The 12,488-nt window shown below is 34.4% G+C and overlaps 2 protein-coding genes and 3 pseudogenes across 2 annotated transcripts; 2 read left to right on the top strand and 3 right to left on the bottom strand.

Annotated features, from left to right (window-relative positions):
• Positions 1 to 3,084: 3,084 nt before the first annotated feature.
• Positions 3,085 to 4,590, bottom strand: LOC125480469 (annotated as a pseudogene).
• Positions 4,591 to 6,212: 1,622 nt separating this feature from the next.
• Positions 6,213 to 6,507, top strand: LOC125480186 (defensin-like protein 22; the record flags this gene model as incomplete). The annotated part of the gene is made up of 1 exon (XM_048590745.1): positions 6,213 to 6,507. A coding segment is annotated over one exon (189 nt), but the record flags the coding sequence as incomplete, so codon positions are not given.
• Positions 6,508 to 6,860: 353 nt separating this feature from the next.
• Positions 6,861 to 8,166, bottom strand: LOC108866395 (annotated as a pseudogene).
• Positions 8,167 to 9,263: 1,097 nt separating this feature from the next.
• Positions 9,264 to 10,081, top strand: LOC125480182 (putative defensin-like protein 25). Its single transcript, XM_048590742.1, has 2 exons — positions 9,264 to 9,324; positions 9,806 to 10,081. The coding sequence occupies exons 1-2, from the start codon at positions 9,264 to 9,266 to the stop codon at positions 9,967 to 9,969; spliced, it is 225 nt and encodes a 74-aa protein (XP_048446699.1). The 3' UTR covers positions 9,970 to 10,081.
• A 379-nt stretch (positions 10,082 to 10,460) lies between these two features.
• Positions 10,461 to 11,797, bottom strand: LOC103937096 (annotated as a pseudogene).
• Positions 11,798 to 12,488: the final 691 nt, after the last annotated feature.

Raw genomic sequence — 12,488 nt, 5'->3', positions numbered from 1 at the left:
TTTTTGGGGATCCTTTTTAAGAACTCGTAGCGAGGTGAATAATCCGAGTGAGTCCGACCGAAGCTCATTAAATCTAATCCTGGTGTAGACCAAACAAGGGACTATAGTCTAGTCCCCCCTAATCCAGTCAAACAAACGGGCCCTAGAAAGACAAAAAGTCATATTTACCTTTGATTGAGAGTACTTGACTAATTTGAATAGAATTTGAATATAACGTTGTAATAAAAATTTAAGGCAAAAAACAAGAAAGTCTGGGTTTAAAAGAGAAAAGGCTTTTGTTGCAGGGAGTAAGGTTTAGCCAGCCATTCCTAGGGTTAGAGTTTTATGGCGCGTTTACTAATTCATAATCAAATTGAGAGGAATTGGATTGAGGGGGAATTGGATTGAGGAGGAATTGAAATGAGGTGGAATCAGAATCAAATTCTTGTTGAAGTTGTTTACTAAAAATGTCTGGAATCGGAGTAGGAATGATGTTGAGTTCATATAAGTTGTTTACTAATTCACTTCAATCAGAATGAAAACTAGGTTGATTACTATATTGCCCTTACATAAATAAATTATTTTCATACTAATTAATTAAATTAAATTCTTAATTAAATTTATATAATAAAATTCATCTATATAAGCATATATAAATAGGTTTTATTTATTTATTAAAAGATGGCAAGAATGATGTTGAGTCCATATAAGTTGTTTACTAATTCATTTCAATCGGAATGAAAACTAAGTTGATGACTAAATTGCCATTACATAAATAAATTATTTTCATACTAATTAATTAAATTAAATTCTTAATTAAATTTATAAAATAAAATTATCTATATAAATAGGTTTTATTTATTTATTAAAAATGACATAATGAGTGTCAAATGAAGGGTAATGTTGGGATAATAAGAAACAAGTGAGGGCATAATAGGAATAAAAAATGCATTTCCGATTCCCTTACCCTCAGGGAATTCAAATACCTCACAAAACTAGGGAATCCTGTTCCTCCAATTTCAGGAATTGGATTCCTTGTTTCGTGTGGGCTCCACCACTTTTTTGATTCCTTAATATTTAGTAAACACCGGAATACTCCGTAATCGGAATTTAATTCCCTTTCCTTATTCCGATTACCGTTACGTAAACGCGTGATCAATGAAACGCAATGGAGAAGAATAGGGGAGTATTTAAAATTTTGTGCTAGAATGGGAGTATTTAAAATTTATTTTCTTTTTTTTTAAGCAAAAAATAAAAATTTTGTTGAAACGTAGATACTTTTAAATACTCCCATCCTAGCATTTTATGTAATGCTCACTGTTTCATCCTAAACTTGAGTTCGATAGTTTATGCTAGGATAGGAGTATTTAAAATTCTCATTTTTTTCCATTTAAAAACGGAGAGACGCATACTTTTTATTTTTATTTTTGTCAACCAAATAATTTTGTTGATCACAACCATAGTAAGTGGGTCCAATGGTAAGGGCGCGGACTGCAGCTCCTCAATAAACAAAAAAATGTGGGAGGTCCTAGGTTTGATACTCTGAGTTGGTGAGTCTGCTTGACCCTAGCTAAGGGCAGGGTGAAATTCCCCATAGCCTCTACGGGTCTGAAAGGGATGGATAACTGTGATTTGCCACCCGTTGTCCTCTTTTTTAGGAAAAAATAAAATAAAATAATTTTGTTGATCATGAAAACCTTCGTGCATTTATTGTTTCAAATAATGTCTTTAAATGGTTGGATTTATTTCCAAGAAAAATAAATGATTGGAATTATTGATACATTCGTAACCTTGTTCAAAATTGTTTTGATGATCTTGTGCGTGTACTGTTTCAAATAATATCTCCAAATCTTGGGATTTATTTCCAATAAAATACAATGGCTGGATACGTTGCTATGTTCATAACCTATATATGTACCAACGATCAGACTTTCCTATTTCTTGGACACGCAATTTTAATTATGCTTTAATACCCAAAGATCATTCTTGTCTTCGAGTCTCTATAAATTACATATTCTCTCAAACCTTTCAACGAAACAAGTGAAAGAGCAAATACACAAGAGAAGTGAAAATTTACAAAGAAAAGATGAATAAGTTTACAATCACATCTTTCCTCCTTGTGTTGGTGCTTTTGTCAAGCTCCACAGGTCTGTTTCAATTATGTTGAATCATATTTATTTTTGGGTAGCCGTTTTGCTTTCTATGACTAAAATAAGACTCGTTTAGAGTGCTTTTAAAATGATTAGAAGCGTTTTTAGAGAAGAAAAAAAAATTGGTCTCAAAAGCACTTAAAAGTGTTTTTTCATGATTTACTTGCATTTTTATTAAGGATTGGTTCTCAAAATATTTTCATAAAAAATGCTTTCAATTATTTTAAAAGCACTTTCAAATAAGCACATAACCTACTATATATTTCAGTTTCATATGGTCTAAACATCCATGCAATTAGCTTTTGGCATGGGTTTTTTTTTTTAGTTTATTTTCCTAATATTTTATCAATAGTACTTGGTTTTGCAGTAATTGATTTCTAATATATATATTTTTTAATTTTGGTTTTTATTTGCTCGGTTCCTTCCTTGCATTTTCCATGCTTTTTCAATAATTAATTAGTAATTTGATTGTGATTTCAGTTTGCAAGATTTCAATTGTTCAAGCTTCAAAGTGCTGTAATAATCACCCCGAGCAAGGAAAATGTGAAGATGGAAAGTGCCATGAATTCTGCATTACAGATTGCGAGAAAGGAGGTTTCTGCAAACATATTAGCTCTGGTCCTGTATGCCATTGCTACTGTTGAGCTTTTTTCAAAACAAGGATATTGATTTATCTCATATTATATTTTGAATAAAAATTGTGAGCATGTGATGGAGGAGGTTGTTCCTTGTTTGGAGTTTCATCTCCAACATGCATATGTGTAACACATCAATTGTGGAATAATATTGCTTTGGTTTTAAAAATACAAGGTTTATTGAATCTACAAACACCCGAAAATATAAAAGTGCAGATTAGAAAAAGGCATGCAGAAATCACTTCATTTTATTTACAACACATACTTCAATGAAAAATCATTACGAGTAGCCACTTCCCTATCAAATATAAAATCACACTCTTCAAACCTTTATTTTGTTGGAACATCTATTACACTCACTTCAAGGAAACCTGAGATTGCTAATGCAAAATCTATACCGTCTCAAAGACTAGGCTAGACTTCTAAGGGTACGGAGGATACGGCAAAGGAGAGACTTATGGATCCTCCGGAGAAGCAGAGACTTGTGGATCCTCCGGAGAAGGAGAGACTTGCGGTCGTTCATGCTTAAGCAACAGATATAACAGTGCACATAGTTTGTATGAAAGTGAGTATGAGGAGAATAACAGCTGCAACAACAGAAATAATGGACCAAGGCGTGTTAAAATAATTTTGTATCAAATTTGCCATCCATTTGTGCCTGCGTTTTCCGCAGTAGCTGTTCAGATCTTCACAAAGAGGGGCATAACAGTAGTAGTCAACCATCATCCGGCCCAGTGCCAAGGTCATGAAGCAAAGTAGATATCTTCTTGGTACTACCTAGCCAATTAACAATAATTCCATGCTCAACAAGCAATTCCACATCCTTTGGGGGTTTCGCGAGACGCTTCATGAGGAAAACATAACTAGTTAGGCAATCCTCCTCTCTCTTATGGCATTGTTCGAAAGCACGGAGATTTCTGAGTGTCAGATCTGTGTTATCGGCTACTATTAACGTCGGAATTTCAAGGATGCCATCCGAGAATTTTATGTCAAATAAATTGCTGCCTTTTCCTACCTCAAATTTGACTCCAGCCTGGAGTAGCTCTGCTGCGTTGGGTACCGCTGTGGTTTTAAGTTCCCTTCTAGTTTTTGATTTCAACGGTGGGTGTAGAATTCTTATAAGATCAAGAAAATGTTGTACTTGTACTTCAGTAGAACATATTTCGTAAGAATCCACTTCTTTTCCCTTTCTAACAATTTGGCTTACAAAAAAGGAGTAGGAAATTTCAAGTAACGAAGGCCGCGGATGTGCAGGAGAAGAAAGTGTGTCAAAAAGAACCTGAAGAATGAAGAATGGCAGCTGATTTTCAAGCAACCGCAAATCTGGAAGCACATCCCATCTCATCATAGGGTTGTTAAATATGTAATCATAACCTTCACAATTTGAGTCACGGCACCTCAATAAGAACTCAATGATGAAGGCGGCATCCACTAAAACAATTCTTACAAATTGATCACTGCCAAACTCAATGGGTTCTGCATAAGAACCTCGCAACCTTCCCTCTTTGTCCCCTATCATTTATATATAATCAGAGAAGCTTACTCTTTCCCTCGTTCGGTTTAGAAAATGTCGCAGGTACCTTTTTTTGTGCTCTTCCATGGCTTTTAAATGTTCCTTGCCATGGTGAAGTGGGCCTATAGAGACTACTTGAGGTGTATATGCTTTCTCATTTACCCTTCGCAGTCGCTTAGGAACTCTATAGACACACCGCAAAGAGGACAGGGGTGACAAGTTATCCAACTTCTCTTGTAATGGATCCTTGGGGTTTTCTATGTCATGTGGAGCTTCATGGACTCCTTCCATTTTACCGCCTGAGATCGTTATCTGCATTGATTCAAATATTTCATTAGGCACACATTCAATTAAGATACTTGGAGCAGACGTAAGAAAGAAACAAAAAGAACCCCGCCAGACGCATTCGGAGTTCTTGTGGAATATTGCAACTAAATATTGAAATAGAAAACTTCATTTTAATCCTTAAAAAAGATGAGTTTTAGACTATAATCTTGTGTAAGATTAAAATCCAATTTTAGTTCTTAGTACATCTAATCATCTCATTTATTAGTTATATTTTGGTGTTTTAATAATCATCTCATTTATTAGCTATATTTTGGTGTTTTAATAATCTTTTAATTCCTATTTTAATGTATTAATTACATTTAAATTTAATTTTCATTTCATTTATCATAATATATTTTAATGTCTACATTTAGGCAACTAATTTTTTTTTTATAATGTATAGTCCGATAACAATTTTGTATGTTCTTCATTTAGGTACATTAATACATTTGAATGTTTTGGTATATCCCTCGATACAAACATATAGGTACATTAATTCATCGATACAAACATATACATGCATTTCGGTATGTACATTTTGGTACACACATTTGAGTCTGCATGACCATGGCCAAGGGCAGGGTGAAATTCCCCATAGTCTCTACGGATCTGGAAGGGATGAATAACTCTGACTTGCCACCAGTTGTCCTTATTTTTAGGAAAAAATAAAATTAAATAATTTTGTTGATCATGAAAACCTTCGTGCATTTATTGTTTCAAATAATGTCATTAAATGGTTGGATTTATTTCCAAGAAAAATAAATGATTGGAATTATTGATACATTCGTAACCTTGTTCAAAATTGTTTTGATGATCTTGTGCGTGTACTGTTTCAAATAATATCTCCAAATCTTGGGATTTATTTCCAATAAAATACAATGGCTGGATACGTTGCTATGTTCATAACCTATATATGTACCAACGATCAGACTTTCCTATTTCTTGGACTCGCAATTTTAATTATGCTTTAATACCCAAAGATCATTCTTGTCTCCGAGTCTCTATAAATTACACATTCTCTCAAACATTTCAACGCAACAAGTGAAAGAGCAAATACACAAGAGAAGTGAAAATTTACAAAGAAAAGATGAATAAGTTTACAATCACATCTTTCCTCCTTGTGTTGGTGCTTTTGTCAAGCTCCACAGGTCTGTTTCAATTATGTTGAATCATATTTATTTTTGGGTAGCCTTTTTGCTTTCTATGACTAAAATAAGACTCGTTTAGATGTTCTTTTAAAATGACTAGAAGCGTTTTTAGAGAAGAAAAAAAAATTGGTGGTCTCAAATGCACTTAAAAGTGTTTTTTCATGATTTACTTGCATTTTTACTAAGGATTAGTTCTCAAAATATTTTCATAAAAAACGCTTTCAATTATTTTAAAAACACTTCCACACAAGCACCTAACCTACTATATATTTCAGTTTCATATGGTCTAAACATCCATGCAAGCTTTTGGCATGGGTTTTTTTTTTTAGTTTATTTTCCTAATATTTTATCAATAGTACTAGGTTTTGCAGTAATTGATTTTTAATATATATATTTTTTAATTTTGGTTTTTATTTGCTCGGGTCACTTCCTTGCATTTTCCATGCTTTTTCAATAATTAATTAGTAATTTGATTGTGATTTCAGTTTGCAAGATTTCAATTGCTCAAGCTTCAAAGTGCTGTAATAATCACCCCGAGCAAGGAAAATGTGAAGATGGAAAGTGCCATGAATTCTGCATTACAGATTGCGAGAAAGGAGGTTTCTGCAAACATATTAGCTCTGGTCCTGTATGCCATTGCTACTGTTGAGCTTTTTTCAACACAAGGATATTGATTTATCTCATATTATATTTTGAATAAAAATTGTGAGCATGTGATGGAGGAGGTTGTTCCTTGTTTGGAGTTTCATCTCCAACATGCATGTGTAACACATCAATTGTGGAATAATATTGCTTTGGTTTTAAAAATACAAGGTTTATTGAATCTACAAACACCCGAAAATATAAAAGTGCAGATTAGAAAAAGGCATGCAGAAATCACTTCATTTTATTTACAACACATACTTCAATGAAAAATCATTACGAGTAGCCACTTCCCTATCAAATATAAAATCACACTCTTCAAACCTTTATTTTGTTGGAACATCTATTACACTCACTTCAAGGAAACCTGAGATTGCTAATGCAAAATCTATACCGTCTCAAAGACTAGGCTAGACTTCTAAGGGTACGGAGGATACGGCAAAGGAGAGACTTTTGGATCCTCCGGAGAAGGAGAGACTTGCGGTCGTTCATGCTTAAGCAACAGATATAACAGTGCACATAGTTTGTATGAAAGTGAGTATGAGGAGAATAACAGCTGCAACAACAGAAATAATGGACCAAGGCGTGTTAAAATAATTTTGTATCAAATTTGCCATCCATTTGTGCCTGCGCTTTCCGCTGTAGCTGTTCAGATCTTCACAAAGAGGGGCATAACAGTAGTAGTCAACCATCATCCGGCCCAGTGCCAAGGTCATGAAGCAAAGTAGATATCTTCTTGGTACTACCTAGCCAATTAACAATAATTCTATGCTCAACAAGCAATTCCACATCCTTTGGGGGTTTCGCGAGACGCTTCATGAGGAAAACATAACTAGTTAGGCAATCCTCCTCTCTCTTATGGCATTGTTCAAAAGCAAGGAGATTTCTGAGTGTCAGATCTGTGTTATCGGCTACTATTAACGTCGGAATTTCAAGGATGCCATCCGAGAATTTTATGTCAATAAATTGCTGCCTTTTCCTACCTCAAATTTGACTCCAGCCTGGAGTAGCTCTGCTGCGTTGGGTACCGCTGTGGTTTTAAGTTCCCTTCTAGTTTTTGATTTCAACGGTGGGTGTAGAATTCTTATAAGATCAAGAAAATGTTGTACTTGTACTTCAGTAGAACATATTTCGTAAGAATCCACTTCTTTTCCCTTTCTAACAATTTGGCTTACAAAAGAGGAGTAGGAAATTTCAAGTAACGAAGGCCGCGGATGTGCAGGAGAAGAAAGTGTGTCAAAAAGAACCTGAAGAATGAAGAATGGCAGCTGATTTTCAAGCAACCGCAAATCTGGAAGCACATCCCATCTCATCATAGGGTTGTTAAATATGTAATCATAACCTTCACAATTTGAGTCACGGCACCTCAATAAGAACTCAATGATGAAGGCGACATCCACTAAAACAATTCTTACAAATTGATCACTGCCAAACTCAATGGGTTCTGCATAAGAACCTCGCAACCTTCCCTCTTTGTCCCCTATCATTTATATATAATCAGAGAAGCTTACTCTTTCCCTCGTTCGGTTTAGAAAATGTCGCAGGTACCTTTTTTTGTGCTCTTCCATGGCTTTTAAATGTTCCTTGCCATGGTGAAGTGGGCCTATAGAGACTACTTGAGGTGTATATGCTTTCTCATTTACCCTTCGCAGTCGCTTAGGAACTCTATAGATACACCGTAAAGAGGACAGGGGTGACAAGTTATCCAACTTCTTTTGTAATGGATCCTTGGGGTTTTCTATGTCATGTGGAGCTTCATGGACTCCTTCCATTTTACCGCCTGAGATCGTTATCTGCATTGATTCAAATATTTCATTAGGCACACATTCAATTAAGATACTTGGAGCAGACGTAAGAAAGAAACAAAAAGAACCCCGCCAGACGCCTTCGGAGTTCTTGTGGAATATTGCAACTAAATATTGAAATAGAAAACTTCATTTTACTCCTTAAAAAAGATGAGTTTTAGACTATAATCTTGTGTAAGATTAAAATCCAATTTTAGTCCTCAGTATATCTAATCATCTCATTTATTAGTTATATTTTGGTGTTTTAATTATCTTTTAATTCCTATTTTAATGTATTAATTACATCTAAATTTAAATTTAATTTTCATTTCATTTATCATAATATATTTTAATGTCTACATTTAGGCAACTAATTTTTTTTTTTATAATATATAGTCCGATAACAATTTTGTATGTTCTTCATTTAGGTACATTAATACATTTGAATGTTTTGGTATATCCCTCGATACAAACGTATAGGTACATTAATTCATCGATACAAACATATACATGCATTTCGGTATGTACATTTTGGTATACACATTTGAGTCTGCATGACCATGGCCAAGGGCAGGGTGAAATTCCCCATAGTCTCTACGGATCTGGAAGGGATGAATAACTCTGACTTGCCACCAGTTGTCCTTATTTTTAGGAAAAATTAAAATAAAATAAAATAATTTTGTTGATCATGAAAACCTTCTTGCATTTATTGTTTCAAATAATGTCATTAAATGGTTGGATTTATTTCCAAGAAAAATAAATGATTGGAATTATTGATACATTCGTAACCTTGTTCAAAATTGTTTTGATGATCTTGTGCGTGTACTGTTTCAAATAATATCTCCAAATCTTGGGATTTATTTCCAATAAAATACAATGGCAGGATACGTTGCTATGTTCATAACCTATATATGTACCAACGATCAGACTTTCCTATTTCTTGGACTCGCAATTTTAATTATGCTTTAATACCCAAAGATCATTCTTGTCTCCGAGTCTCTATAAATTACACATTCTCTCAAACCTTTCAACGCAACAAGTGAAAGAGCAAATACACAAGAGAAGTGAAAATTTACAAAGAAAAGATGAATAAGTTTACAATCACATCTTTCCTCCTTGTGTTGGTGCTTTTGTCAAGCTCCACAGGTCTGTTTCAATTATCTTGAATCATATTTATTTTTGGGTAGCCGTTTTGCTTTATATGACTAAAATAAGACTCGTTTAGAGTACTTTTAAAATGATTAGAAGCGTTTTTAGAGAAGAAAAAAAAATTGATCTCAAAAGCACTTAAAAGTGTTTTTTCATGATTTACTTGCATTTTTACTAAGGATTGGTTCTCAAAATATTTTCATAAAAAACGCTTTCAATTATTTTAAAAGCACTTTCAAACAAGCACATAACCTACTATATATTTCAGTTTCATATGGTCTAAACATCCATGCAAGCTTTTGGCATGGTTTTTTTTTTTAGTTTATTTTCCTAATATTTTATCAATAGTACTAGGTTTTGCAGTAATTGATTTCTAATATATATATTTTTTAATTTTGGTTTTTATTTGCTCGGGTCACTTCCTTTGCATTTTCCATGCTTTTTCAATAATTAATTAGTAATTTGATTGTGATTTCAGTTTGCAAGATTTCAATTGCTCAAGCTTCAAAGTGCTGTAATAATCACCCCGAGCAAGGAAAATGTGAAAATGGAAAGTGCCATGAATTCTGCATTACAGATTGCGAGAAAGGAGGTTTCTGCAAACATATTAGCTCTGGTCCTGTATGCCATTGCTACTGTTGAGCTTTTTTCAAAACAAGGATATTGATTTATCTCATATTATATTTTGAATAAAAATTGTGAGCATGTGATGGAGGAGGTTGTTCCTTGTTTGGAGTTTCATCTCCAACATGCATATGTGTAACACATCAATTGTGGAATAATATTGCTTTGGTTTTAAAAATACAAGGTTTAATGAATCTACAAACACCCGAAAATATAAAAGTGCAGATTAGAAAAAGGCATGCAGAAATCACTTCATTTTATTTACAACACATACTTCAATGAAAAATCATTACGAGTAGCCACTTCCCTATCAAATATAAAATCACACTCTTCAAACCTTTATTTTGTTGGAACATCTATTACACTCACTTCAAGGAAACCTAAGATTGCTAATGCAAAATCTGGACCGTCTCAAAGACTAGGCTAGACTTCTAAGGGTACGGAGGATACGGCAAAGGAGAGACTTATGGATCCTCCGGAGAAGCAGAGACTTGTGGATCTTCCGGAGAAGGAGAGACTTGCGGTCGTTCATGCTTAAGCAACAAATATAACAGTGCACACAGTTTGTATGAAAGTGAGTATGAGGAGAATAACAGCTGCAACAACCGAAATAATGGACCAAGGCGTGTTAAAATAATTTTGTCTCAAATTTGCCATCCATTTGTGCCTGCGTTTTCCGCAGTAGCTGTTCAGATCTTCACAAAGATGGGGCATAACAGTAGTAGTCAACCATCATCCGGCCCAGTGCCAAGGTCATGAAGCAAAGTAGATATCTTCTTGGTACTACCTAGCCAATTAACAATAATTCCATGCTCAACAAGCAATTCCACATCCTTTGGGGTTTTCGCGAGGACGCTTCATGAGGAAAACATAACTAGTTAGGCAATCCTCCTCTCTCTTATGGCATTGTTCAAAAGCAAGGAGATTTCTGAGTGTCAGATCTGTGTTATCGGCTACTATTAACGTCGGAATTTCAAGGATGCCATCCGAGAATTTTATGTCAAATAAATTGCTGCCTTTTCCTACCTCAAATTTGACTCCAGCCTGGAGTAGCTCTGCTGCGTTGGGTACCGCTGTGGTTTTAAGTTCCCTTCTAGTTTTTGATTTCAACGGTGGGTGCAGAATTCTTATAAGATCAACAAAATGTTGTACTTGTACTTCAGTAGAACATATTTCGTAGGAATCCTCTTCTTTTCCCTTTCTAACAATTTGGCTTACCAAAAAGGAGTAGGAAATTTCAAGTAATTAACGAAGGCCGCAGATGTGCAGGAGAAGAAAGTGTGTCAAAAAGAACCTGAAGAATGAAGAATGGCAGCTGATTTTCAAGCAACCGCAAATCTGGAAGCACATCCCATCTCATCATAGGGTTGTTAAATATGTAATCATAACCTTCACAATTTGAGTCACGGCACCTCAATAAGAACTCAATGATGAAGGCGGCATCCACTAAAACAATTCTTACAAATTGATCACTGCCAAACTCAATGGGTTCTGCATAAGAACCTCGCAACCTTCCCTCTTTGTCCTTTATCATTTGTATGTAATCAGAGAAGCTTACCCTTTCCCTGGTTCGGTTTAGAAAATGTCGCAGGTACCTATTTTTGTGCTCTTCCATGGCTTTTAAATGTTCCTTGCCATGGTGAAGTGGGCCTATAGAGACTACTTGAGGTGTATATGCTTTCTCATTTACCCGCCGCAGTCGCTTAGGAACTCTATAGATACACCGCAAAGAGGACAGGGGTGACAAGTTATCCGACTTCTCTTGTAATGGATCCTTGGGGTTTTCTATGTCATGTGGAGCTTCATGGACTCCTTCCATTTTACCGCCTGAGATCGTTATCTGCATTGATTCAAATATTTCATTAGGCACACATTCAATTAAGATAGTTGGAGCAGACGTAAGAAAGAAACAAAAAATACCCCGCCAGACGCCTTCGGAGTTCTTGTGGAATATTGCAACTAAATATTGAAATAGAAAACTTTATTTTAATCCTTAAAAAAGATGAGTTTTAGACTATAATCTTGTGTAAGATTAAAATCCAATTTTAGTCCTTAGTACATTTAATCATCTCATTTATTAGTTATATTTTGATGTTTTAATTATCTTTTAATTCCTATTTTAATGTATTAATTACATTTAAATTTAATTTTTTCATTTCATTTATCATAATATATTTTAATGTCTACATTTAGGCAACTAATTTTTTTTATAATATATAGTCCGATAACAATTTTGTATGTTCTTCATTTAGGTACATTAATACATTTGAATATTTCGGTATATCCCTTGATACAAACATATAGGTACATTAATTCATCGATACAAAAATATACATGCATTTTGGTATTTACATTTTGGTACACACATTAGAGTCTGCATGATCATGGCTAAGGGCACGATGAAATTCCCAATAACCTCTACGGGTTTGACAAGGATGAATAACCGTGATTTGCCACCAGTTATCCTTATTTTTAGGAAAAAAAATAAAATAAAATAATTTTGTTGATCATGAAAACCTTCGTGCATGTATTGTTTC

The sequence above is a fragment of a genome, unplaced genomic scaffold (assembly GCF_019419815.1).
Source record: "Pyrus x bretschneideri cultivar Hongxiangsu unplaced genomic scaffold, Pyrus_bretschneideri_v1 Contig1, whole genome shotgun sequence".
NCBI lineage: Eukaryota > Viridiplantae > Streptophyta > Magnoliopsida > Rosales > Rosaceae > Pyrus > Pyrus x bretschneideri.
Note: the sequence above shows the minus strand (reverse complement) of the source record. Positions and strands in the feature narration are given on the sequence as shown.

Coding starts and splice junctions, on each gene's coding strand:
- LOC125480182 (XM_048590742.1), top strand. CDS start 9,264: ATGAATAAGTTTACAATCACATCTTTCCTCCTTGTGTTGGTGCTTTTG. Junction 9,325..9,805: donor GCTTTTGTCAAGCTCCACAG/GTCTGTTTCAAT, acceptor TTGTGATTTCAG/TTTGCAAGATTTCAATTGCT.